Source organism: Mesoplodon bidens (assembly GCF_964165515.1).
Source record: "Mesoplodon bidens genome assembly, chromosome: 19".
In the NCBI taxonomy this organism is placed as follows: Eukaryota; Metazoa; Chordata; class Mammalia; order Artiodactyla; family Ziphiidae; genus Mesoplodon; species Mesoplodon bidens.
This window is the reverse complement of record NC_138179.1, coordinates 22,606,228-22,630,937: the sequence shown is the minus strand read 5'-3', so window position 1 is coordinate 22,630,937 and position 24,710 is coordinate 22,606,228. Positions and strand designations below refer to the sequence as shown.

Genomic DNA, 24,710 nt, shown 5'->3' with positions numbered 1-24,710 from the left:
CTTGAAAGAGGGAACATTTAAGTGTGTCCAGCCTGGGTGCCCCTGTATCTGCTCCAAGGCTGCCTCCCCCTCACCTCACTGCTCTGGGCTGGTATCACATTGGCACTGGGCTAATGCTATTTTCTTGCCAAACAGTGGAAATAGGGTGTGCAGTGATCTTCCCAGCAATGTAAAGGAGAGAAATGGCATGGTCTGAGCCCCCCCAACTTTTTTTCTTTTTTTTTTTTTTGGTATCTGGCCCTCTTCTGCTCTAGGCTACCATGAGAGAGAGAGAGAGAGAGAGAGAGAAAGAAATCCAGCCACTTTCTGTTTCCCTAGGGTTTTCTTCTTAGTTTTTTTTTTTTTTTTTTTGCGGTACACGGGCCTCTCACTGTTGTGGCCTGTCCCGTTGTGGAGCACAGGCTCCGCGGCCATGGCTCATGGGCCCAGCCGCTCCGCGGCATGTGGGATCTTCCCGGACCGGGGCACGAACCCGTGTCCCCTGCATCGGCAGGCGGACTCCCAACCACCGCGCCACCAGGGAAGCCCCTCTTCTTAGTTTTTATGTTCGGTTCTGGTACCCCTCAACCTCCCCCCCATCTCTGCAGCATCTCAGGACAGGAGCAAAGAACCTCTCCTGGTTTGCAATCTTGTGGGAAACCTGAAGTCAGCCTCATGTGTTGTGGCTGAAGATGAATTTTAATCTCCAAGCCTCCATTCTTTTCTTCTCTGTAATGAGAAGTTTGGAACAGATGATCTCAAGTTGTCCTAGCTCTAAAATTCTGTGATTCCATGCAGTACACGCAGAGGCGGCAGGTAAGAGACATTGAGATATTTTAAGACCACACAGTTTCCAAGGTGATATAGAGACATAATGGCGGGGACACCCAACGAGAGAGAGTTATTAACAAAAATGAATGTCAAGTTAGAGGGTGGAATGTCAATCAAGTTTCAAGGAATGAGAAGGGGAGGATATTGACAGAGAAAGAGAAAGATGTCACAAGAGAAAGGGAAAACCACTGATTGGAAAAAGGTCTGGAGGAGAATCAGCAAGTGTTGAGAATGACAAATGCGATTAACCCACCATGGGAGCAGATGCCATCTTTTCTTTCTAATTTATTAGGAAATATTTCTGACTTACCAATAGTACACAGAATAACATAATGAACACTTGTGTGCCCAGTGCCCAATCTAAAATATTACTCACGACCAATATATAGCAACCTTCTCTCCACCATCACCAAGAGGTAGTAGCCATTATCCTAATTCAGTGTTTATCATTCTCAGTAGTTCTTTATACTTTTACTTCATATATGTATGCAAGACAATACTTTGCCTTTGAAAAATCAGTTTTCATGTTTGAAGACAGAAGTATGATGACTATGTATTGAAATACTTGTTTGAGGTTAAAAAAAAAAAAAAGCATCAGTGCTGAAGGAGTCCCAGGAGAGGGGAATAATAAAATAGATGGAATAATTTGGATCAGAGCATGAGGAACTTCTTTCTGCTCATTAGGTCTCTCCAAGGTGATGACACAGTGACTGGCAGAAGCTCCCGTAGCTGGACTGAGAGTGTTGGCCCCCTTCCTAATGGAGAGAGCCACACTCCTAGAACATCAAGATCAGAAGGAAAGGGATGGTTTCAGCTGCTGCCTAGCAGAGCCGTTCATTTGGATCAGTGGTAGTTCACTTCTCAGAAACACCAGCGTTGGGAAATCAGACATCAGAACACAGCAGGGAGTCATTTTATCATTTCAGAGACAAGCCCAGGAGCAGGCTGAGGTTTGGGGCCAGGCGCCAAGGTCAGAGTTGGCCCATGACTATTCATTGAGATGAATACAACCAAGGTTCTGCCTCATCCTTTCCCTGTAAGAGGCCCTTGAAACTGCCTCTGAAGGGGCCTGTCATCCTCAGCCTCAGCAGACTGCCAAAAGGGAATAAGAGAACCATTCTGTGAAAAGATGCCTGGGGTCAGGGAGGCCCTGGCTTTGCAAGATCCTACTAGTGACAACCCAACTGGGACATCTGTAGACAAGCCAACCCCGCTGGGTACATCACTCAGCCCTAAACCCTGTTGCAGCAAAAGATTAAAAACGCACTCCCATCGACGCTAAGTATAATTTGCATCGACACTAAATATAATTTTGGGGAAAAAAAAGTGAGAGGATTTTTGTAAACACACTTTTGAAATTTTTGTCTATAAATAACTCATTTAATTCGCAATTTGCTTTGATTTTTTCCCAAAAATCTGTGCATAATTGGGAATTTTTGAGAAATGAAGAAATCAAATCCACAGATTACTTTCAAATGTGTGAAACACTGTATGAATGCTAAAATTAACACTTCATGAAGTTGGAATACCATGTTTGTATGCATTTAATTAAACATTTATTCTTTATTTTGTGGTTTTCTTTCCGTATTCTAGAGCCAACAATCATTTCCAGGCTTCAAACATTGTTGCAAGCTCTTGAAAAGCTCATAGACCCTGGGCCCTGGGCCCACAGGGCCTGGAGGATAAACAACCCAGTTGGGGAGATTTGATGGGAGGTGCCTGGGTCTGTGGGCCTTGATTGGCTCCTTTGTCCCAACTCCCTACTCCTCCCCACTCATGGTCCGTTGTGGCGGTAGTAGGGGCAGCGTCCTGAAGACAACATTCTCAGGTGTAGTCACCAGAGTTTATTTCCTATTTTCTCCCCCAGTCACCGTAAGATTGGGAACCTTGTTTCGTTCACTGCTGTATCCCCAGCCTAGAATAGTGTCAGGCACATGACAGGTACTCAACATATTTGTTGAATGCATGCTCATTTCTGGGAAATGGGATTGGATGGTGGATCACTAGGGCTCAATAGGGCTCCAGCTGTATCAATTTTGTTTGAATGATGGACAATGAGAATATATTCACTCATTACCCGTCTAATTCAACAATAACATATTTTCACAATGAGATATCACTTCATACCCATCAGGGTAGCTTCTTTCAAAAAAACCCAGAAATAACAGGTATTGATAAGGATGTGGAGAAATTTTAACTCTTGTGCTTTGTTGGTGGGGATGTTACATGGTACAGCCGATATGGAAAACAGTATGATGGTTCCTCCAAACTGAAAATAGAACTACCATATCAATCATTCCAGCAATCCCTCTTCTGGGTATAGACCCAAAGGAAATGAAATTCGTACCTCAAAGAGATATCCGTACTCTTATGCTAATTGCAGCATAAACACAGTAGTCAAGATATGGAAACAACCTAAGTGTCCATCAGCCAATGAATGGATGTAGAAAATGTGGTGTATATGTGAACAATGGAATATTATTCAGCCTTCAAAAGGAAGGATATCCTGCTATTTGCAACAACACAGGTGAATCTCAAGGACACTATGCCACATGAAGCAAGCCAGACACCAAAAGATAAAAACAGCATGATCTAACTGATCTATGGAACCTAAAAAAGTTGAATATAGAGGAGCAGAGAGTAGAATGGTGGTTCGAGCAGTGGGGATCTGAGGGGAATAGGGAGATGTTGGTCTAAAGGTACAAAGTTGCAGTTGTGTGGGATGAATAAGTCTAGAGATCTAGCGTACAGCATGATGACTATAGTTAATAATACTGTACCGAATGCTGGAAATTTGCTAAGAGAGTAGATTTCAGGTGCTCTCACCAGACACACAAAAAATGGTAACTATGTGAGGTAGCTATGTTAATTAGCTTGACTGGGGTTATCATTTTCACTATGTAGATGTATATCAAATCATCTTGTTGTACTCCTTAAGTATATACGATGCTTACTTGAAAAATAAAATAAATTTGTATGTATTTTTCTTTTTTCCAAATAATTAGCTAGTTACCCCAATACCATTTGTTTAATAATCCACACTTTCTCCACGGGTTGAATGCCACATTAGCATACAAAGCATTCTTATATAAACTTGGGTCTATTTCTGGGCTTTCTATTCTGATTCAGTGTAGCAAGGATCACAAACTGTGGCACTGTGGGCTCAACAGACCTCCAGATGTGTGTTTCAACTTGTTTTGGTTTTGGCCGGAGGTGTTTTTTAAGCCTGTGAATTTTAATACCTTTAGGGCAGTGGTCCCTAACCTTTTTGGCACCAGGGACCGGTTTCATGGAAGACAATTTTTCCACAGACAGGCAACGCGAGCGATGGGGAGTGGCAGATGAAGTGTCGTTCACTCTCTCGGCCGCTGCTCACCCTCTGCTGCGCAGCCCAGTTCTTAACGGGCCGCGGACCGGTACTGGTCTGTGGCCCAGGGGTTGGGGACCCCTGCTTTAGGGGGTCTAGAGAGTCAGTTCTGTCTTAGACCAAGTTATTCGCCCAAGCTCTCAGGTTATTGAGTTTTTTCTGTCTGGAGTGACACTGGCAACATTAATATTTTATCTTTATAACATATTTTAGTATGGAGCAGTGGACATTCACTCTTGTTATTCTTCTTTTTCAATATTTAAGTGCTCTAATTCTCCAAATAATTTAGACATTATTTTGTCAGCTTCTGGGGAAAAAAACTCTCTGGGATTTTGATTGCAAGTACATCAAGTTCTTAAATCCATTTGGACAGAATTTACCTCTTTACAATATTGAGTCATTATTCAGAAATGTAAGTCTCTACTCAGTTCTTTTTTATCACTGAGTAAAAATTTAAATTTTTCTTTTTGAAGATCCTGCATATTTCTTGCTAAATTTATTTATTTCTAAGAATTTCTTTTGTTGCTGCCAATACGGATGGATATCTTTTTCTCATTTTTTTTCAAGATTACAAAAATAACATGTGGTCATTATACAAAAAGAAATTAAACAATATAGGAATATAAAGAACCATCACCCCACCCCCATGTCATTATGTCCCCAGAAATATGGTGCTATCCTTCTAGGGCTGTGCTTAACTATACACACACCATAGGCACACATGCACGCATGCGCACACACACACACACAGACTACACATTCTGTTCTGCATCTTTTGTCACATAGCAATTTATCACAGAAACCTCTCCATGTCCATGCATATAAATCAACCTCGATCTTCTTATAAATAGCATAGAATTACATTAACTTCTAATTGTTTTTCACTAATTAACCATTCTCTTGGATTTTCACAGTACATGATCACAGCATCTGTCATTATGAAAAAAAGAAAACTTTTTTTTGTCTTTTTGCAATAGCATCCAAAACAATGTCAAATGACTGTAGTGACAGAAGAAAACCTGTCATGTCTCTAACTTTAACAAAAATGTCTTTAATGTAAATTTTAATGTTATCTGTTGGGTTCAGATATTTTTTATCATGTTGATAAAGTGTCTTTGTGTACCAATAATTTGGAATTTTAAAAATCAGGATGGATGTTGAATTTTTCAATGCATCGTTGGCATATATCCCAATGATCATAAGTCTTTTCTCCTGAGACATATTTATAGAATTAATTTTATTAATAGACTTCCTAATATTAAACCATTTTTGTATTCATGGTCCTGGTGAATTATTCTTTTAACATTACACTAAATTAAATTTGATAACGTTTTCATTAAGATTTTCTTTTTTTTAAATTGAAGTATAGTTGATTTACAAGGATTTTCATACTTGAGATTGTGACTGGCCTGTTTTTTTCTTTCTTTGTCTATAATTAGTTCTTCTATAAAGCTCTGCTTTCAGCTTACTTCCAAACATTCTTTTAATTCTCAAAAGAAGTACAGCACAAACTGGTCTGATGCTCCTGGGAACACAGCTAAACCACATTGCTAGTCCCTTGCAACATAACTAGTCATATGACTGGTTCCCACCAGAGGTCAGTGAATAGACATGGCGCTGGGTTTGTTAAAAGCAGAAGGACCTTTGCTTTCTTTCTTTCCCTTCCGTAGCGACCTTGGAGGTCACGGAGCTGCGAGATGGAAGGGGCTTACACTTTTCACTGCTTGGAAGAGAATCTCCCAGGAGAGCTGCCCCACTGAGAAAATCCATATTGGACCTTGGTAAGCTATTGAGATTTGAGGTTGTTTGTTACACCAACTAACATCAGCATAGTTGACCAATATAAGGAATTTCCATAACGTCCATTTTGAAATGTATTTAATATAGTTTATCTGTGTGATTCCACTTACATGGAATCTAAGACATGGAAAATAACATAGACAAAAAGTGGTTTCCTCACACCCAGTACTCTGTGTGTACCTAGCACTGTGCTGGTCTACATGGCAGGAAATATTTTTTGAGACATTAACCTAGATCTTTTTTCCTCCTGATATTTTTCCCCCTCTCCCTTTTCAAACAGATAATTGTCTCAGAGGGAGGATGGGACAGGATAGAAAACAGAAAATATTATGCCTATTGGTTCCCAACAACCTAAATCCATCAGATTTTCCTAGATGCCTCAGAGGCAAATATCAAGATGGAAAAGTGGAGGTAGGGGCTGAAGGGTGGTAAGAAAGCTGGGCTCACCCAAGGAGGGAAGAGGAGAGGAGTGGGGGAGAGCACAGGCTTCTGTGGATCCCAGACAGCCCTGCATCTTGACCCACAGCTCGGGAAAAGGCAGTGAGACCCCAGGGAGGGATGGTGGGTGATGGGGATGAAGATTCTCATGACTTTCCCACAAGGTACAGAAGCAACAGAAACGCTACACGGGCACGTACACCGGCAGGAGAAGAAGATGCCTTGGCAGCTGCCTGTATGCACCAACCTGGCCCTGGACCATCCGATTCGTAGATGCAACCAAGGACGTGTCAAAATACCAGGGCAAGCAGGTGATTCGAGAAACAGAGAGCTTCCTCCTCAAGGCCGGGCATTACACACACACCCTCTTGGGGGAAAAGGGAGGGAAACCCCCCGCTGTGCCAAACTCTAGGGAGTAAAAAGGAGAGGGTCTGTTTCTTGCGGGTGCTCCCGATGGAGAACCCTCTCGGGTGGAGGCGCTGAGGGTGGAGTGGGATGGTGAAGGGGTGTTTGGGGGAGGGGGGCCGTCAGGTTGCCTCTGCAGATCCCGCCGGGCTGGCTCTGGAGGCGAGACTTGGGGGAGGGAGTGGGAAAGGGCGGGGTGGGCCGCGCCCCGCCACGTCTCCTCCTCCTCCCCGGCCGGGATTGAGGGCGGGCTCGGGCGGCCAGCAGGGGGCGCCAGAGGACAGGCACTGCCTCGCGGAGGACTTGCCGGGCTTGGGACGCTGCCCCGCCCGAGACCCCCGCCCCACCCCGGCTCCGCATCCCAGACCCGGAGGGGACCCGGGCCGCGCGGCCGGCGTGCGCGGGGGGAAGCAGGGAGAACCCAGCGGAGCCCCGAAGCCTGTGCCCGGCAGCGGCGGGCTCGAGGTCACGGCTGTTACCTCCGGGCGGGGCACCTGGGTGTCCGCCTCACACTCAGGGTCTCAGATTTAGACGCTGGACCTCGGGCCAGATGAGCTGATGCACAATGCCCTGATGGGACCAAGGAAGGCAAGCGTCATAAAGCAGACATGTAAAATATCTGACATTTATGTTAACACATTTAGCAGACATGTAAAATATCTGACATTTATGTTAACACATTTCGGCATTTCTTCCTATTTTAATACTCCGCCAACCTCAAAACATAGCACTGGCCCTGAGTCTCTTAGCCTACGAGGGGCCCCGTGCTGGGCCTCCTCCATCTCTCCGGGGGACATCCTCTTTCGTCCCCAGGCTTATCGCTTATCTGCACCCCACCCCAGCCCCCTCCCAACACATACACCCCTACACATCCGTCGCCCACTACTTGTCTCTCAACTTTGGGCCTCCTCCCCTCCTCCCACAGGCCCCATGCGCCTCTGTCCACCCCTACCCCTGCCTCAGCTAAACAGCTTCCTGATTCAGTTCTTTTCTTCTCGACCATCTGTCCCAGCCCCAGCCCCCTGCCTCGCCCTCACACACACACCTGAGCCCAGGAGGGAGCCCCCCACCCCGGGCAGGGCTGCCCTGCAAAAACATGCCTCTACCAAAACCCCCCTTTCTCAGCCATGGACGCCCAGCCCCTGCCTCCCCGGCCCCCGGCACCAGCATCAAATCAGGCCTCAAATCAGGCCGAACTTCTTCCCAGAGTTCCTGAGGGATAAATGCAGGAGCAGAGAGCCAGACCCCAGCCAGAGTGGGGTCAGTGTGGACAGGGGTCAAAGGGCAAAGTCAGGGTTCCACTTGTGGTTCACAGAACCCAGAGACCTGTTGCTAGGTAACCAGATCTCCCAGCACTTTCCCGACACATCCTGAGCTGCCGATAGCCAGCCTCCAGCCATCTTCCCTGAATCTCTCAGACACCCACCCTCTGTGGGACCCTGAAAAGCAGGAGGAGGGGAGAAGCAAGCCCTGCCACCATCCCTGAGCTCTGCCACCCCCGTTTCACTGTGAAGATTCGGCCGCTGGGCCATTAGGTCACAGCCGCCATGAGTCTGGGCATCATGGAGGAGGAGGATCTGGCCGAATACTTCCGGTTGCAGTATCGGCAACGGCTGCTGCAGCTGCTGCAGTGAGTGTCGGAGGGCCTGGGACCACTGAGCCCACCCAGTGCCCCACCTTCCCACCTGTCCCCCCTGCTCCTATAACCCAGCACCCCAAATCACACTGGCACCAATCCCGCCCATCCCCGGCCCCAGCTTGCTCCCCAGCACAGCCTTCTCTCCCTCTCAGCACACCGTTCTTTTCGCTTAGATGGGGCAGGGCACATTCCCTCCCCATGGATGCCTGTCTCCATGCGTTCCTCCCATCCCGGGCTGCCCCAGGCGCTCAGAGTCCACAGTCCCTATTGCCTGTGTCTTGGGCAGGAAGTTCCCCAGGATTGAGGACCACTCAGACTCCCCATGCATCCGGCTACTGGAGAAGAAGAAAGAGGCCAAGATCATGCACGATGCCATGGAGCAGAAGAAGGAGGTGGGAGACGCAAGGGTTGGATGAGGGGAGGGCCACAGGGCTCAAGGAGAGCCTGAGGATGGCCCTCTGTTTTGTGGGTGGTGGTGGCTAGAGCCAGGCATCGTGGGTGGTGATCCTGTGTTTCCTCTGCACAGCACAGAAGGGATCCGAGTCTTGGGGTACCAGTGTCCTGCGATGCTCTGCTCTGAACCAGACGTGGGGTGGAAAGTGGGCACCTGGGGACAGGAGCTTTAGGGCAGGGGATGCTGGGGCCTTCCTCAGTTCCCATTCGGGGGTCCTCCTGACCTCTCTGCGCCCCCTCACCCCTAGACATTTCAGCGCAGAATGGAAACCCTGAACCTGCGCTGGGAGGAGCTGGGAGTCAAGGAGGCCCAGCTGAAAGCCCACATACAGAAGTTTGAGCAGTTCATCCGGGTACGAAGGGGTGTGGCCTGCTGCAGCAGGGCTGCCACATTCTGCAGTTGGTCAAGTTGCCCCTCTTCACACTCCCCACCTCTTCCCCCGCCACCCCCCCATCCTCGATTTCCCTGACTCCATGGCCCTGGGTTAGAGGTCTCCTTGGTGCTCACCAGTGCCTGGGGCTTTCCCCTTTATCTTCCCCTCCTACTGCTCTGTTTGCATTGACAGTTTCCTGCTGCCCTGTCAGTCTCTGCCCCCTCTAGATTGCTGTTTCCTAGTTCCTTGTCTGTGGTTGGCACATACAGTTTATCCAGTGAATGAATGAATGATGGATAATGAATAAATGAATGAATGTGCCATGGTTAGGGCCAGGCACTTGGGGATACAAAGATGAATCAGACAGGGTTTTATTTTTTATTTTTTTAATTTTTTTTTGCGGTACGCGGGCCTCTCACTGCTGTGGCCTCTCCCGTTGCGGAGCACAGGCTCCGGATGCGCAGGCTCAGCGACCATGGCTCACGGGCCCAGCCGCTCCGCGGCATGTGGGATCTTCCCGGACCGGGGCACGAACCCGTGTCCCCTGCATCGGCAGGCGGACTCTCAACCACTGCACCACCAAGGAAGCCCTATTTATTTATTTTTAAAATAAATTTTTATTTATTTTATTTATTTATTTTTGGCTGTGTTGGGTCTTCGCTGCTGCACACAGGCTTTCTCTAGTTGTGGCAAGCAGGGGCTACTCTTCGTTGCGGTGCACGGGCTTCTCATTGCGGTGGCTTCTCATTGTGGAGGCTTCTCATTGCGGAGCACGGGCTCTAGGCATGTGGCCTTCAGTAGTTGCAGCACGTGGGCTCAGTAGTTGTGGCTCACGGGCTCTAGAGCACAGGCTCAGTAGTTGTGGCACACGGACTTAGTTACTCTGCAGCATGTGGGATCTTCCTGGACCAGGGACTGAACCCGTGTCCCCTGCATTGGTAGGCGGATTCTCAACCACTGCACCACCAGGGAAGCCCCCAGACAGGGTTTTAGTCCCCCCAGCTCAGCCTACCCCTCCATCCTTGCACTGAAGGCCCAGGCAGGGGGCATTGAAGAACCAGGTACTGGAGTCCCCTCTGAGACAACCCCTCTCAGTGTGTCCTGAGAGGAGGGATTTAACCATTTTAAAATCCAGATTTCTCCAGACTGGCTCCAACTGGGCACCTGCCAAGCCTTGAAGGGCTGGCCCAGCCCCAGGGGGTAACCTCTGGCCTCTGCTACAGGGCAGTCCTGTTCTCAGGCATCCTTGTCTCTCTCTCCGCCTAAACCAGGTGGGAAAGGAAGCTGATGGACCAGGCATTATTCTCCAGAGGTCCAGTCTTTCTTACTGGCCAGAGAAAAGCTCATGGAGTGCTTGGGGTGGCAAGAGATTGGGGGGTGAGGGCTTCCGCAAATCGTCGGAATCCTGGAGAGCTTGTTACAGATACGGGCCCTGGGCCCCTCCCCTCTCCTTGCTTTCAGCAGGCCTGAGGTCAGGCCCAGTCGACTGTATTGTTAAAAGTATCCCCAGGGGATTGTGATGCCCGGCTGGACTTGGAAACCAGTGGTTTGGGGCCCCTCTGTCCTCTCCTGGACCCACAGGGCAGAATGCAAATCCTCCGGGAGCCTTCTTCCATGTCTTCCAAATGCCACCACCACAGGCACCCATCTGGGTGGAATCACCACAGCCCCTGAAGGGGGAAAGGAGCCACACACATGCAGTGTGAGAGGTCTGCCCCTCGTCTTGGGAGGAGAGCTTGTTCTCCCAAGGAAGGAAGGAGGATGGGATCAGCCCAATTGCAGCAGCTGAGCCTCATGTCTTTCTTTCTGGGCATTGAACTGCCTGCATCATCTCCTCCTGTCCCCACCTGATGCCAGTCTTGAGCTACAGGAACAGCCTCTCCAGAATGGCCTTGCCCCACCAGGCCCTCCGGACTGGCCCACCTCCTAGCTCGTCTCCCTAGAGCTCCAGCAGGGTTGCCCCAGCTTTTGAAAGGAACAGAGAGGCTCCTGCCTCTCATTTCTACAACCGGAGAAGCTGAGGCACCAAATCAGGAGAAAATTTGGGCTTCCCAGGTCTGGGCCCAGGACTCTGCCCTGTGACAAATGGCCACCACTAAGGATAGAGATGAGGGACTTCCCTGGTGGTCCAGCGGTTAGGACTCTGCGCTTCCACTGCAGGGGGCTCCGGTTCGATCCCTGATCGGGGAACTAGGATCCCGCGAGAGGAGCGGCGCGGCCAAAAAAAAAAAAAAAAAAAAAAGAATAGAGACGGAAACTTTTATCAGAAGATTTTCCCAGCCTTCCCCGGGTTTGAGTTCTCTACAGACACTGAGCCCAGTGGGGCATGGGGCTTCCAGAGCGCAAATCCCACAGAGTCAGGATCACTTCGTGTCTCATCCCCATAAGGACACCTTCTGATGTTGGATTAAATCTCTGTCCTCTCAGCCTCCTCAGTCCATAGAAAGCCCCTCAACCAGATTCAAATAACCCTGGAGACGTGCTTCCTTACACCTCATCCGCCACATGGGCAGCCTGGCCACCCCCGTCCACCCTCAGGGTGGACAGAGGCCTTGTGGGAGCCCCACCAGCCTGGGCCCCAGGGAGGGCAGGACCCACTCCTGATGGTCATCACCTCCCTGGCCCCAGGAGAACGACCAGAAACGGATCCGGGCCCTGAAGAAGGCCAACAAGGAGCGAGAACTCAAGAGTCAGTGCATGCGCGAGCTGGCCAAGGCCAAGCAGGAGATGGCGGCCCTGCATCTGGAGCACCAGCGGCTGAGCGCCAAGCTGCAGGAATACTCCATCTTCAACAAGTACCTGGAGAAGGTGGTGGAGAACTCCGAGGTGCGTGGAGGGCTGAGGGGGGTGGGAGGTTCCTCAGGCCCACCTACTCTTCCCCAGGGTCCTGGGCTGTAGGGGAGACTGGGGCAGGGATGGTCACCTGCTCTGGGGAGACGCCTTCAGCCAAGGAGGGCAGCTGGCAGAGGCCCCTGGGGAGGCTGGACTCATTTCTCAAGGGTGGGGACCTGGTGGTGTATCTTTGTCTGTGTGCCTGACATCTGTGGACCTGTCTCTATATGGGTCTCGTGTCTGTGTCTAGGAGCGAGGTTTTGTTTTGGAGCACCAACGATCAGCTTGGCCTGTGTCGGATATGACCCACACTCTCCCTGCTTCCCCTCCTCCCTGGTGTTCTTTAGTTTACTTGAGAGTAGATGGGCAGAGAAAGTGCCAGCCTTGTGCAGAGCTGGGCACTTAGCATGTGCTGGGCCCTGGGCTGGGTGGGTGCTGCAAGCGTAGCCTTGCTGAGTCCACTCACTAGCCCCCCGAGGAAAGCCATCATTTCACCCTGTTACGAGGAAGAAGCGGAGGCTCAGAGAGGTTAGGTAACCTGCTCAGGGATGCACAGCTTATAAGTGGCAGAGCCCTTGCTTCTAACCACCCTTCGGTGGGCCCCACAAAGCCACTGACAACTGCTCTTCATAAAGTTGCCTTGTTGCCAGAGCTAAGGGAACTTGTCTGCCCTCTGCCCACCCATGCTTTCTGGAGCATTTGACACTGTCCATGCTCCTGCTTGAAATATACCTGTGCCCTTTCCTCTGGGACTCCTCCCTCCTTCTACTTTCAGGCTACCTGTGGCCCTTCCTCCTCAGGCTCCTCTGGGGCTCCTCCTCCTCAAGTTCCTCGGGTCTTTGTCCCACACCCTGCACTCCTCTCCCTGAGGAATTCCCTGGGCCTCTGATGGATGTCACCCATGTCAACGGCCATCCACCTACGTCCCCCATCCTTCCACGTGACAGCAGCAGGGCCCTTCACCGGGGTGGAGAGAGGTATGAGGGATGCCCTCTGGGGTGTGAATCCATGTCCTGTGGGGGCCCAGGGAGACAAAGGATGCACAACTTTTTAAAAAGTCCTGGCAATTTCCATATAGAACCACTAACCTAATTTATTTATGCGTGAGTCCCAAGTCCGTGTTACTTCCTGCATTCTAAGGCACTACCTACTGTATGATAAATTGTTCATTTCATAATTGGGTTTCGGGGGAGGTGGGGGAGTGAGAAAAGACTAGTATATTAAAGCAGCAGATAGATTATAGGACACGACTCAAATTTAGAGCTAGTAAAATGTGTCTTAGAATGGAGGAGATTGGCCTGGATCTCTCTGGCCTGGAGCTCCCTCCTAAGCTTCAGGCCCCTACATCTAATTTACTGAGTCCACAACTGCTTCCTGTCATCCCCAGGCCAGCGCTGCTGCTGGTGGGTCCGGTGCTGGTGAATGGCAAGACCACCCACCCACAGCCTCACCAGAACTCCGGCTTCTTCCTGGACTCTCTTCTTCTCCCTCATTCCCCGCAGCCATCCATCAGCAGATCTGGTCTATTCTGCCTCCTAAGTATTTCTGGAATCCAGCCCCTGCCCCTTCCTCATCCAGACCACCAATGTACCTCATCAGGAGTTCAGCTCTGCGTTATTCCTCGCCACCAGTCTGTCCAGCATTCTACAGCCAGGGGAATCCCAATCTCTCTTTCTCTTTCCTTGTCCTTTACTTCTTTCAAAATATTTTAAGTGTACTGAAAAGTATACATAAATATATAACAGCACCCAAGTACTCTCCACAGCTTCATCACATCTTAATATTTCCCCCAATTTGCCCCTTTTTTTGCTAAAATAAAACACAACTGGTAATTGAAACCGCCAGTGTGCCCCCCTTCCAAACACCATTCTTCTCTCTTCAGAGGTCACCAGTAATCCAGATTTTTAAGCTTCTCATTCTCAGGCTTGTTGTTATTATTTGGGGCCACAGTTTACATTATCCATAAACTGTGAATAGTATGTACATGTCCTTTTATGGCTTTTTTCCAATCAATGATTTAAAAAAAAAACAAAAAAGGCTTTGTATCATGGGAAATTTCAGGCGTATACAAAAGCAGAGAAAATAGTCTATTGAATGCCCATTACTCATCACCTAATTCCAGCAATCATCAGCTCATTGTCAGATCCCCATTTCTGCCATTTTGAAGCAAATGATATTTTTTTCATCCATAAGTATTTCATTATATGACTCTAAAAGAGCTCTTTTTAACATAGCCACAATACCTATATCCAGCCGACGTCAACATTTCCCCAGTTATTGCACAAATGCTTTTTGTACAGCTGGTTTGTTCCAATCAGGGTCCAAATAAGGTCCCCAAACTGCATTTGGTTGATGTGTTTCTCAAGTGTCCCAGACATTATTACTATGCTGATCAAAAGAAGCCAGACATGAAAGAGGACATACTGTATGATTCCACTGATACGTTTAAAAACAGGTAAAATGAATCACTGGGGATAGAAGTCACAATTCTGGTTTCCTCGGGTCAGATACTGACTGAAAGGGGGCCAAAGATCCTTCTAGGGTGCTGGAAATGTTCTAAGTCCCCCTCTTCACATATTAGTTAGAATACTACCATCAGGAAAAGGACTTCATAAAGAGACTCTTCCCTTCATCAACTATTTGATGACTAGGTGGGCCTTAAAGAAAAATCTTGTTAAATGCTTGACTCTTTTTTTTTTTTTTGCGGTACGCAGGCCTCTCACCGTTGTGGCCTCTCCCGCTGCAGAGCACAGCCTCCGGATGCGCAGGCTCAGCGGCCATGGCTCACGGGCCCAGCCGCTCTGCGGCATGTGGGATCTTCCCGGACCGGGGCACGAACCCGTGTCCCCTGCACTGGCGGGCGGACTCCCAACCACTGCGCCTCCAGGGAAGCCCCATTAAATGCTTGACTCTCTTATTACAGTCTTCAGAATAATGAGTTGGTTCTCCAGCGTCCTCTGCAAGTGCCCTGTAATCTTGTTAGTATCACTGCAAACAACACATTTGATATGGTTCAATCCTTTGCACTTATTCCTACTGATGTTCAAAGGGTCCCATCTTTGGACAGCAGGAGCCTCAAGTTGGCACCTGAGACCTTTTGACATCAGCATTTAGTTTTGGAGAGGTGCTCCTGGTTGCTCTGAAGTATCCCATTCGTTTTAGCTGTTGTGCACCATTGCATCTCTCAGAAATGCAGACAGGAAGTTCTCTCTCTGCTCTCTCCTTCAGTGGATGAAGTTCACACTCCTCAGGGTTTACTGGGCACTTTTTTAACTCCTCCAGGGTGATCTCTCCCTCCCCATCTTGAACTCAGGCCGTTCATATTAAACTCTCTTGCACATCCTGGATATGCCACACATACCCCATCATCTTTACCCAGGCTGTTCCGTCTACCTGTACTACTTCCTTGCTTTCCCACACCTGCCTTTGCCTGCCCATCTTCTCTTCATACCTCGGGTCTCATTTTAACCATCCTTTTCCTGAGGAAGCCTTTTCTGGCTGTCCCCATCTCTAATGCTGGGTTAAGTGGCCCTTGCCCACAGAGGATGTATTTGGGGAAAGGCCAGTTCCTGGAACACCAGTCTATCACTGGAAATGTCATAAGATGGAGAGACAACTCAGGGAGTTTCCCCTGGGTGGCTGGAAGTCAGGTGCTGATAACGCCCCCGGGACGTGAGTTGGCATCCTGGAGCTGGTGCTCACAGCGCCTTCTAGTAGAGGGAGGATTACAGGGCTTCTGTTCTGCTGAGTTAGGGCCAGAGCAGCGTGGCCCTGCACTGTGGCAGACGGGGCAGCTGAGCCTGGCCAGCCACCTGCCCCACTGGTACCCACCCTCTCCAGACCCCACTGGAGGGAGGCCTCAGCCCCTGTTGAACAAATACCAGAGAGCACCAGGCTGTAGATACGACCCAACAGTCGCCTGCAGCCCATCCCCCAGTCACCGAGAGGGCTTATCACTCTGTGTTGTAACTGACTATTTACTTGTCTGTCTGTCCTACGCCGCCACCCCAAGTTGTAAGGCTTCCTAAGAGCAGGGTCTGGCTTTCTTATCTCCTGTTCAGCTGGGGAACCTTCAGAGCGGTTTATTAATCCGGGTCTCTGAGGGTGGAGCCTGGCACGTATCTTTGTTAAAGCTCCCAGGTGATTCTAATAACCTGCCGTCAAGACTGAGAGCCCTGGGTCTAGATGCACGTGCTCCCAACACGTGGCCCATGGCCCATACCAACTCAGGAGGAGCGCAGGGGGACTCCAAGGGCTCACAGCCTCTGCCCCTTGGCCCAGGGCCTCACTGCCGGGCAGAGGCATCAAGGCTGGGAGTGGAAGGCGCAGAGTGGGGTCGGGCCCCCGGGGCGGCGGTGTACTGGTCCGAGTCCGTCCCTCCCCCCCCCCCGCCCATCCCCGCCGCAGTTCGAAGAGACCCACGAGGTGATCACGCGCTACAAGACGCTGGTGAGCATGCACCACGACCTCATGCTGGTGGCGCAGGAGGGCCAGGAGGAGGTCGAGCGCGCCAAGGCCCGGCTGGCGCGCTACAAGGAGGAGAAGCAGGACGAGATCCTGCAGCACAACGACGAGCTGGCGCGCCTGCAGGTGCGCTTCGACCGCGCCCGCAGCAACGTCATCATCTGGGTGAGCGCCCCGGGGCGGGTGGTAAGGGACACACACACACACACACACACACACATACACACACACACACACACTCCTAGCGCTCACGGCCCGCCCTCATCCTCCTCCCCAGGAATCTCGCTGGACACACATCCAGAACACCGCCGCCAAGAAGACCCTCTTGCTTGGCACCATTAAGATGGCAACGCTGAACCTCTTCCAGATCGTGAGCAAGCAGCTGAGGGAGGCGAGCTTCGTGTCCCTGGAGGACACGCACAAACAGCTGGACACGGTAAGAGGAGGCCCAAGTGCCTGGCCAGCTGGCTCGACTGAGCCACGATGGTTCTCCATGGGTTGAGCAGAGGCGTGATTCCTACAGAGTAGTGGTTCTCAAATTTTCACAGCATCAGAATCACCTGGGGGCTGGGGCGTATCGCTGAATCCCACCCTCAGAGTCTCAGACTCGGTGGGTCTGAGATGAAAAGCCATGAATTTCCATTTTCAGCAAGTTTCCAGGTGATGGTGCTGGTCTGGGTTCCACACTTTGAGAACCACTGCATTAGGGCTAAGGCTCTGTTGGCCCCAATCAACACGGGCAGTAGCAGGGACCCACTACTGCATTCATTAGTTACACAAAACAGTCTTATTAAGTTCTAGTGAGATGCTGAAGGCTTGTGACTGACCCCCACGCTTGGGGAAAAGAGAAAATCGGCGGGTGGTGCAGGGGGGGAAATCAGCAAGGGCAGGGAAGTGTCAGTCATATTAGTACCATTCTGAGATTTTCTCTTTGAAGTAACTGAAAGGAAATGACTTTTTCACTGTATGATTCAAAGCTATTGGATGCCATGTCCGTGTGCCACCTGAAATTGTCTTACTTCTCACCAAAGGTACCCGCATCCCACGATTTGGGAAACTACACCAGCAGATGCATTAGCCGTGCTTCTTGTGACATGCAGAGAACCATGACTAATTATTTATCCTTTTTGGCAAAAGCCTTTAGCTCTGCCATGAAATAGTAGAAAGTAGGCTCCTAAAGGCTGGGATTTCTGTTTGCTTTGTTCCCTGCTGTATCCCCCGCATCTAGAACAATGCCAAGCAGATAGCAGGCACTCAGTAAGTATTTGGTGAATGAATATGAAACACAAGCCGATAAAAGCAATTGACTGAGAGGTGCTTCCTCTGTTTAAAAAAAAAAAAAAAGGTGAAACTCATGAAATGTAAAGAATTTCACCCACTGACCAGCCAGGAAGTAGGATTTCCTTAAAACAAAGAATCAGCCTGCATCATAAGGCATATTAGAGCAGAATTATTAACAGTCCAAAGACTGTAAAGGGAATTTGTAAGAAAAGTTGTTCTGAAATAGTGATCCTCAAACTTTTTTGGTAGCAGGATACCTTTACACTCATAAAATTTATTGAAGACCCTCAAAGAGCTTTTGTTTATATGGGTTCTATCAATTGATGTTTACCTTATTAGAAACTCAAGCAGAAAAATTAAAAACAATTCATTTTAAAATGACAGTAAGAAACACATTAACACAAATAGCTTTTTTAAAATTTTTATTTATTTATTTTTGGCTGTGTTGGGTCTTCATTTCTGTGCAAGGGCTTTCTCTAGTTGCGGCGAGCGGGGGCCACTCTTCATTGCGGTGCGCGGGCCTCTCACTGTCGCGGCCTCTCTTGTTGTGGAGCACAGGCTCCAGACACGCAGGCTCAGTAGCTGTGGCTCACGGGCCCAGTTGCTCCGCAGTATGTGGGATCCTCCCAGACCAGGGCTCGAACTCGTGTCCCCTGCATTGGCAGGCAGCCTCTCAACCACTGCGCCACCAGGGAAGCCCCCAAAATAGCATTTTTAATGAAAAACACGTTTTCAAAAAGTATTTTATGGGACAAGTGGCATTATTTGACACTTGCAAATCCCTTGAATGCCTGGTTTCCTGGAGGACAGGTGGATTCTCACACCTGCTTCTGCATTCAGCCTGTCGTGATAGCCTACGTCACAGGAACATCCCACTCTGGTAAAAAGCCCCTGTAGACTCAAGAAAATAAGAACAAAAAAGACAAGTAACGTCTTAGTATTATTATAAAAAGAGTTTTGGCCTTGCAGACCCCTCTCCCCGGCAGTAGGGTCTCAGGACGCCCAGCTGTCCTCAGATCCCTCTCCTTTAGCTGTTGTAAAGAAAGATGGGGCAGGAGGTGGTGATCTCCAGCCCATGGGCCCTGCCCGAGCATCCCCTGCTCAGACCATACCTTACAGTCCATCCACTCCAAATTCTGAGCTTTCGGACTCCCTCTCAACCTCTTTTTTTTTGGGGGGGGGGCGCTGCACGGCTTGTGGGATCTTAGTTCCCCCACCAAAGATCGAACCCAGGCCCCCAGCATCGAGCAGTGAAGTGCCAAGTCCTAACTACTGGACTACCAGGGAATTCCTGTTCTCAACCTTGATTTGCTTCGATAGGAATTCCTCACATTGCCCAAATGTTATTTTTATGTATTCCACTTCATTCCTGTAGGATATGAGCCTACACACACATGATTAAGTAGCCTGAAAAAAGAAAAATAAAGACCTAGGAAAATGTAAGTTAAAATCTGAGGTCAAGGCAAGAGAGAGATGTATGGACTCTGGATTTTTGGATTATAGAGGACAGTAGTTCAACAGGGACAGTAGTTGGCTCTGAGCTTCCTGGTAACCAGAAGGAAAAGCAACACGTAGTTCTTGTACCAAAATAAGAAAACACATGGTTTCTTCAGAAAGAGCGAAACTTTCCCAGCACTTAACATCTAGCTGAAAATTTTCAAGGAGGCTTCAGAGACACTCAGTGAATGAGGTTCTCAGCAGTGTCCCTCCAACGGATCCACGCATGGGCTTCAGAAAGCAGCCACCTAAGGCCAAGATGATTTGCGTTCAGTATACTGTGTGTGGAAGGTCGAGCATTATTGTTTCTGAATAAAGCCCAAACTGGAGCAGCATTTTCCAAACCGTGCTTGACAAAGCCTAGAATCCCAGGATGGTAGTAAGTCTCCTCCAGGGAAATAAGCGGGCTCTACGGTCTACAAAATTTAGAAAACTCAAGTTAAACAAAGGTGGCTGGTTTTAAAATAACAGGACTTCACAGTGCCTTTGCTATGGTTCTGCCCTTTGCTATGGTTCCAAGCAGATAAAGTTTCTAAAACTTACTTGACCACAGACCCTTTTTGGGGTAGGTGATTACTTACTACAAGAACATAGTTTGGGAAATACTGGACTTGTCATCTCTGTAACCTTGGGAAAGTTGCTCTAATTCAGTCACTGTTTGTTTCTCTCCTCTCTTGCAAAATAGGAATTATGTTGGTAATAGTAACAGTATTAGCAACTAACTGGGCTTTTGAGAGTGTTGAACAGTCTGTGTAGCCCCATCTTTAGGAACATTCTTTTTTTTTTTTGAGGTATGCGGGCCTCTCACTGTTGTGGCCTCTCCCCTTGCAGAGCACAGGCTCCGGACATGCAGGCTCAGTGGCCATGGCTCACCGGCCTAGCCGCTCCACGGGATCTTCCCGGACCGGGGCACGAACCCGTGTCCCCTGCATCGGCAGGCGGACTCTCAACCACTGTGCCACCAGGGAAGCCCCTAGGAACATTCTTGAAAAGGAGAAATTTTAGGACTGAGATCTTAAAGGCCATCTAGGCCAACCTTTTCTCCCTCTTCCCTTTTTAAAGATAAAGAAACTGAGTCCCAGAAAGATGAAGTGATTTCCCCAGAGCTGCATCAGGACCCCAGGTCGTCATCCTTTTTTAAAGTGAAGTATAGTTGGTTTACAATATTGTGGTAGTTTCAGATGTATAGCAGAGTGATTCATTTATACGTATATATGTATATATCCATATTCTTTTTTTTCCAGTTCTTTTCCATTATAGTTTTTTATAAGATATTGAGTATAGTTTCCTGTGCTCTACAGTGTATCCTTATTGTTTCTCTGTTTTATATATGATAGTGTGCATCTATTAATCCCATATGCCGAATTCATCCCTCCCCCCACTTTCCCCTTCGTTAACCATAAGTTTGTTTTCTATGTCTGTGAGTCTGTTTCTGTTTTGTAAATAAGTTCATGTGTACTGTTTTTTAGATTCCACATATAAGTGATATCATATAATATTTGTCTTTGTCTGACTTACTTAGTATGATCATCTCTAGGTCCATCCATGTTCCTGCAAATGGCATTATTTCATTCTTTTTTATGGCAAGTCATATTCCATTGTGTGTGTGTGTGTGTGTGTGTATATGTGTGTGTATACACCACATCTTCTTTATCCATTCGTCTGCTGATGGGTGCTTAGGTTGCAGGACCCCAGGTCTTCTGACTTGTGAGCCTGTGCTTTTTCCACTGTGTCATACTGATTGCATGTTCTTTACAACAAAAGTTAGTGAATAGAATTTAAACTTCCCTTGATGACTCAAGATTATCATAACAAGCATCAGTTCTGGGTTTCAAGCAAATGACCTCCTTGAAGGCTTTTAAATAGTGGAGAGCCGTCTGCCCTGACCCTGGCTGACCCCCTCCTGCTAAGTGCGTGTAGCCTCAGTCTGCTCAGGATCCTCCCTTTGTCTCCCTTTGTTAGACTGTCAGCCTCTACTTCATCCTCTCACTGCGTCTTCCTCTAGGGGTTCCCAGCTCCATCCATGTTCATCACTTCTAGTCTGCTAACCCTCAATCTCCATGTCAACTAGAATAATTGTCAAATGAGGGAAAGTTGGTCACAGGAAACGGTGACTCCTTACAAGCAGGTTATGCCAGGACATTTTTGGGTGGGTGGCCTGTTGCCTGCTGGGATTAACTGCGGTCCCCGGCCTTGTTAGATCCAGCAGTTTATCCAGGACCTGTCAGACATCTGGGCAGAGGTGAAGAAGAAGGAGCAACAGCAAGTCCGGGTTTAAGGAGCAGCCATGGTTCCAGAATGTTCTGAGACAGAGAAGGGAGAGAGAAAGTACCTGGTGACCTTGCCGTCCAGTCAGCCCAGTCCAGCCCTCAGGGACCCCTGTGCCTTTCGGAAATCCCTGTTTTTCCCCTCAGGCCACAGCCCGCCCCATCCCTGAAAACATTAAATTCTATTAGAAGTTTGTTCCTAAGTTCTCTCTCTCTTTTTGGTGGTTTATTCACGGGGAAGAGGGTCCGCTGAGGGGAGAATCCCCCAAAGCACCCCCTCTTGAAGCTGGTCACTTAGGCTGCCCAGGTCTGGTATCTCTTAGGCTTTGCAGTTTACACAGGAAGTATCCGCGTGGCAACACACAGCAGGGTGAGTACACAGGACCCTTTTTTCCTCTACCACTTCCATTTTTTTTTTAAGTCGGTGTTTCCACTTGGGGTGCAAAGACTCACTAGAAACCATGAAGGCAGCTTCCTGGGTCAGAGCACCGAAGTGGTAAGTTAGGAACTCTTTCTTCCCTGACCTCGGGAGGAAGCCCTGCTGTCCTGCCCCCGCTGGACCCTAAGACACACAATATGGTATCAGCAATGCTGATGTAGGAATAGCAGGCAGGCTGCCAGGCGACAGCATCTTAGCAGGCTGGAATGATGGCTTCAAACCGACAAAACAGTTTAGTTGAGTGGAGGTAAATGTGAAGTCTCGGACTTAACGGTCAAAAACTCAGTGGCACTGTTATCAGTTGTCAATGGCAAAAGGCAGGTCAGGGACTGGACTGAAAGAGCAGCATTTATTGAGCATATGTTTCACATACATCATCCCAGTGAGAACCGTGTGGTACCACTAACACCTGAATTACCAAACAGGACACTTGCCCAAGGACACTGGCTCCAGCCACAGGGTCGGGAATCGCATTGGGTCTGCCTGCCCCCAGCCTGTGCTCGCTCCACCAGGCTGCTTTCCCCTCCAGGGGCAGAGGCCGAGGGGGCGGCCTGAACAGGGCTCCTTGTTTCCTCCTTGGCCCTGTGATCCCAGAAGCCCTGCGGGGAGACCATCACCTCCAGGGGAGTCTGCTGCAGCACCCCTGCCCGGATCCTGCTGTGGGCCGCCGTCACCCCTCACCTTTGTGTTCACCATCTGCCAGTAGTGTCAGCATCCCCTGGGAGTTTATTAGAAAGGCAAATTCTCGGGCCCCATCTCAGACCCAAGCATTGAAAGCTCTGGAGGTGGGGCGAAGCCCTCTGGGTTTTAACAAGGCCTCCAGGTGATTCGGATACAAGCTCAAGTTTGAGAACCACCACTTTAGGGTAAACCAAACACTTTCAAGGACCTGGGATCTCACCATGTGAGGTCATACCTATCCGTAATCCCACCTGTAGAGTCCACGTGCAGTCAGAGGAGCAGAACCAGCAGAAGGGAGATGCAGACAGACATCCGCGGCTTGGCTCAGGGGATTGCACCCCAGGCAGGGAGGCCACCAGTTGAGCAGTCTCTGCACACCTGTCGTCTTCCCACTGTTGCTGGAGCTTGAAGCCCAGGGACAGGGAGTAGTTGGGAAAGAAATATGGACGTAAAGTGGGGGTGATGGAGAGTGAGTCGGAATCCACACTCACAAGCTGGGCCCATGAGGATGGACAGAAGCCCATGGTAGTTCTTGTGGCCTCCAAGCTGGGAGGGGTGGGCGTCTGTAGAAGCTGGACCTGGATCACAGAGCTGAGCACCCACACTTGGCCCAGGAGCCGGAGACGCTGCAAGAGGGTCCAGGGAGGGAGGAACAGCTGGGGCCATGGCCCCCCACGAAGGAGGGGAGTGGGCAGTGCAGGGACAGCGGGTGGGAACCTCCACCTCTGCCCTCAAGCCTCTCACTGGAGCCTCTGTGACCCCTGCTCCTTAGAAACACCCTGGAAAAGGAATTCTGGGGAACATAGCACAAGGCCAAGCTGCCACGTCCCCAAGCCTCCACACAACCGTCATCTGCTTCACAGGTGAGGGAAAGGGGAGGGGAGTGGGGCTGGCTGTCCCCTGCCAAAGGGACTTCTCTCTGGAAGGGGTTGGAATGTAACTGAGCAAGGGATCCTGTGCTGGCAGCACAGAAAGCCAAGCTCTGACAGCGGGTGTTTGCAGCAAAATCAGGGTTTATTTGCAGGACGTCAAGCAAAGAGAACGGGCAACTCATGCTCAGAAAACCCAAACGCCGATGGCTTTCAGGCAAGGGTTTTTAAAGACAGTGTGAGGAAATGTAGCACTGGTCACTATAAAAGTCTTAGAGGAAAACACAGGAAGAACACTCTTTGACATAAATCACAGCAAGATCTTTTTTGATCCACCTCCTAGAGTAATGGAAATAAAAACAAATGGGACCTAATGAAACTTAAAAGCTTTTGCAAAGCAAAGGAAACTACAAACAAGACGAAAAGACAACCCTCAGAATGGGAGAAAATATTTGCAAACAAATCAATGGACAAAGGATTAATCTCCAAAATATATAAACAGCTCATGCTGCTCAATATTAAAAAAACAAACAACCCAATCCAAAAATGGGCAGAAGACCTAAGTAGACATTTCTCCAAAGAAGACATACAGGTGGCCAAGAAGCACATGAAAAGCTGCTCAACATCACTAATTATTAGAGAAATGCAAATCAAAACTACAATGAGGTATCACCTCACACCAGTTAGAATGGGCATCATCAGAAAATCTACAAACAACAAATGCTGGAGAGGGTGTGGAGAAGAGGGAACCCTCTTGCACTGTTGGTGGGAATGTAAATTGATACAGCCATTATGGAGAACAGTATGGAGGTTCCTTAAGAAACGAAAAATCGAATTACCATATGACCCAGCAATCCCACTACTGGGCATATACCCTGAGACAACCATAATTCAAAAAGAGTCATGTACCACAATGTTCACTGCAGCACTATTTACAATAGCCAGGACATGGAAGCAACCTAAGTGCCCATCGACAGATGAATGGATAAAGAAGATGTGGGGGACTTGCCTGGTGGCGCAGTGGTTAAGAATCCACCTGCCAATGCAGGGGACACGGATTTGAGCCCTGGTCCGGGAAGATCCCACATGCCACG

At 49.1% G+C, this 24,710-nt stretch overlaps 1 protein-coding gene across 5 annotated transcripts; it reads left to right on the top strand.

The window, feature by feature from the left end:
- The first annotated feature begins 5,814 nt into the window (after window positions 1-5,814).
- Window positions 5,815-24,408, top strand: CCDC42 (coiled-coil domain containing 42). Of its 5 annotated transcripts, none has more exons than XM_081220347.1 (11): window positions 5,815-5,958; window positions 6,586-6,726; window positions 8,239-8,450; window positions 8,746-8,851; window positions 9,161-9,265; window positions 11,915-12,112; window positions 16,526-16,747; window positions 16,860-17,018; window positions 22,049-22,123; window positions 23,520-23,610; window positions 23,772-24,408. In XM_081220347.1, exons 3-11 carry the CDS (start codon window positions 8,368-8,370, stop codon window positions 23,918-23,920), a joined length of 1,188 nt encoding a protein of 395 aa, XP_081076473.1. In that variant the 5' UTR covers window positions 5,815-5,958; window positions 6,586-6,726; window positions 8,239-8,367; the 3' UTR covers window positions 23,921-24,408. The 5 variants fall into 5 exon arrangements, with proteins under 5 accessions (XP_081076473.1, XP_081076472.1, XP_081076474.1 ...); XM_081220346.1 differs by having other exon boundaries at window positions 6,580-6,726; window positions 8,335-8,450; XM_081220348.1 differs by having other exon boundaries at window positions 6,580-6,726; window positions 16,526-16,708.
- Window positions 24,409-24,710: the final 302 nt, after the last annotated feature.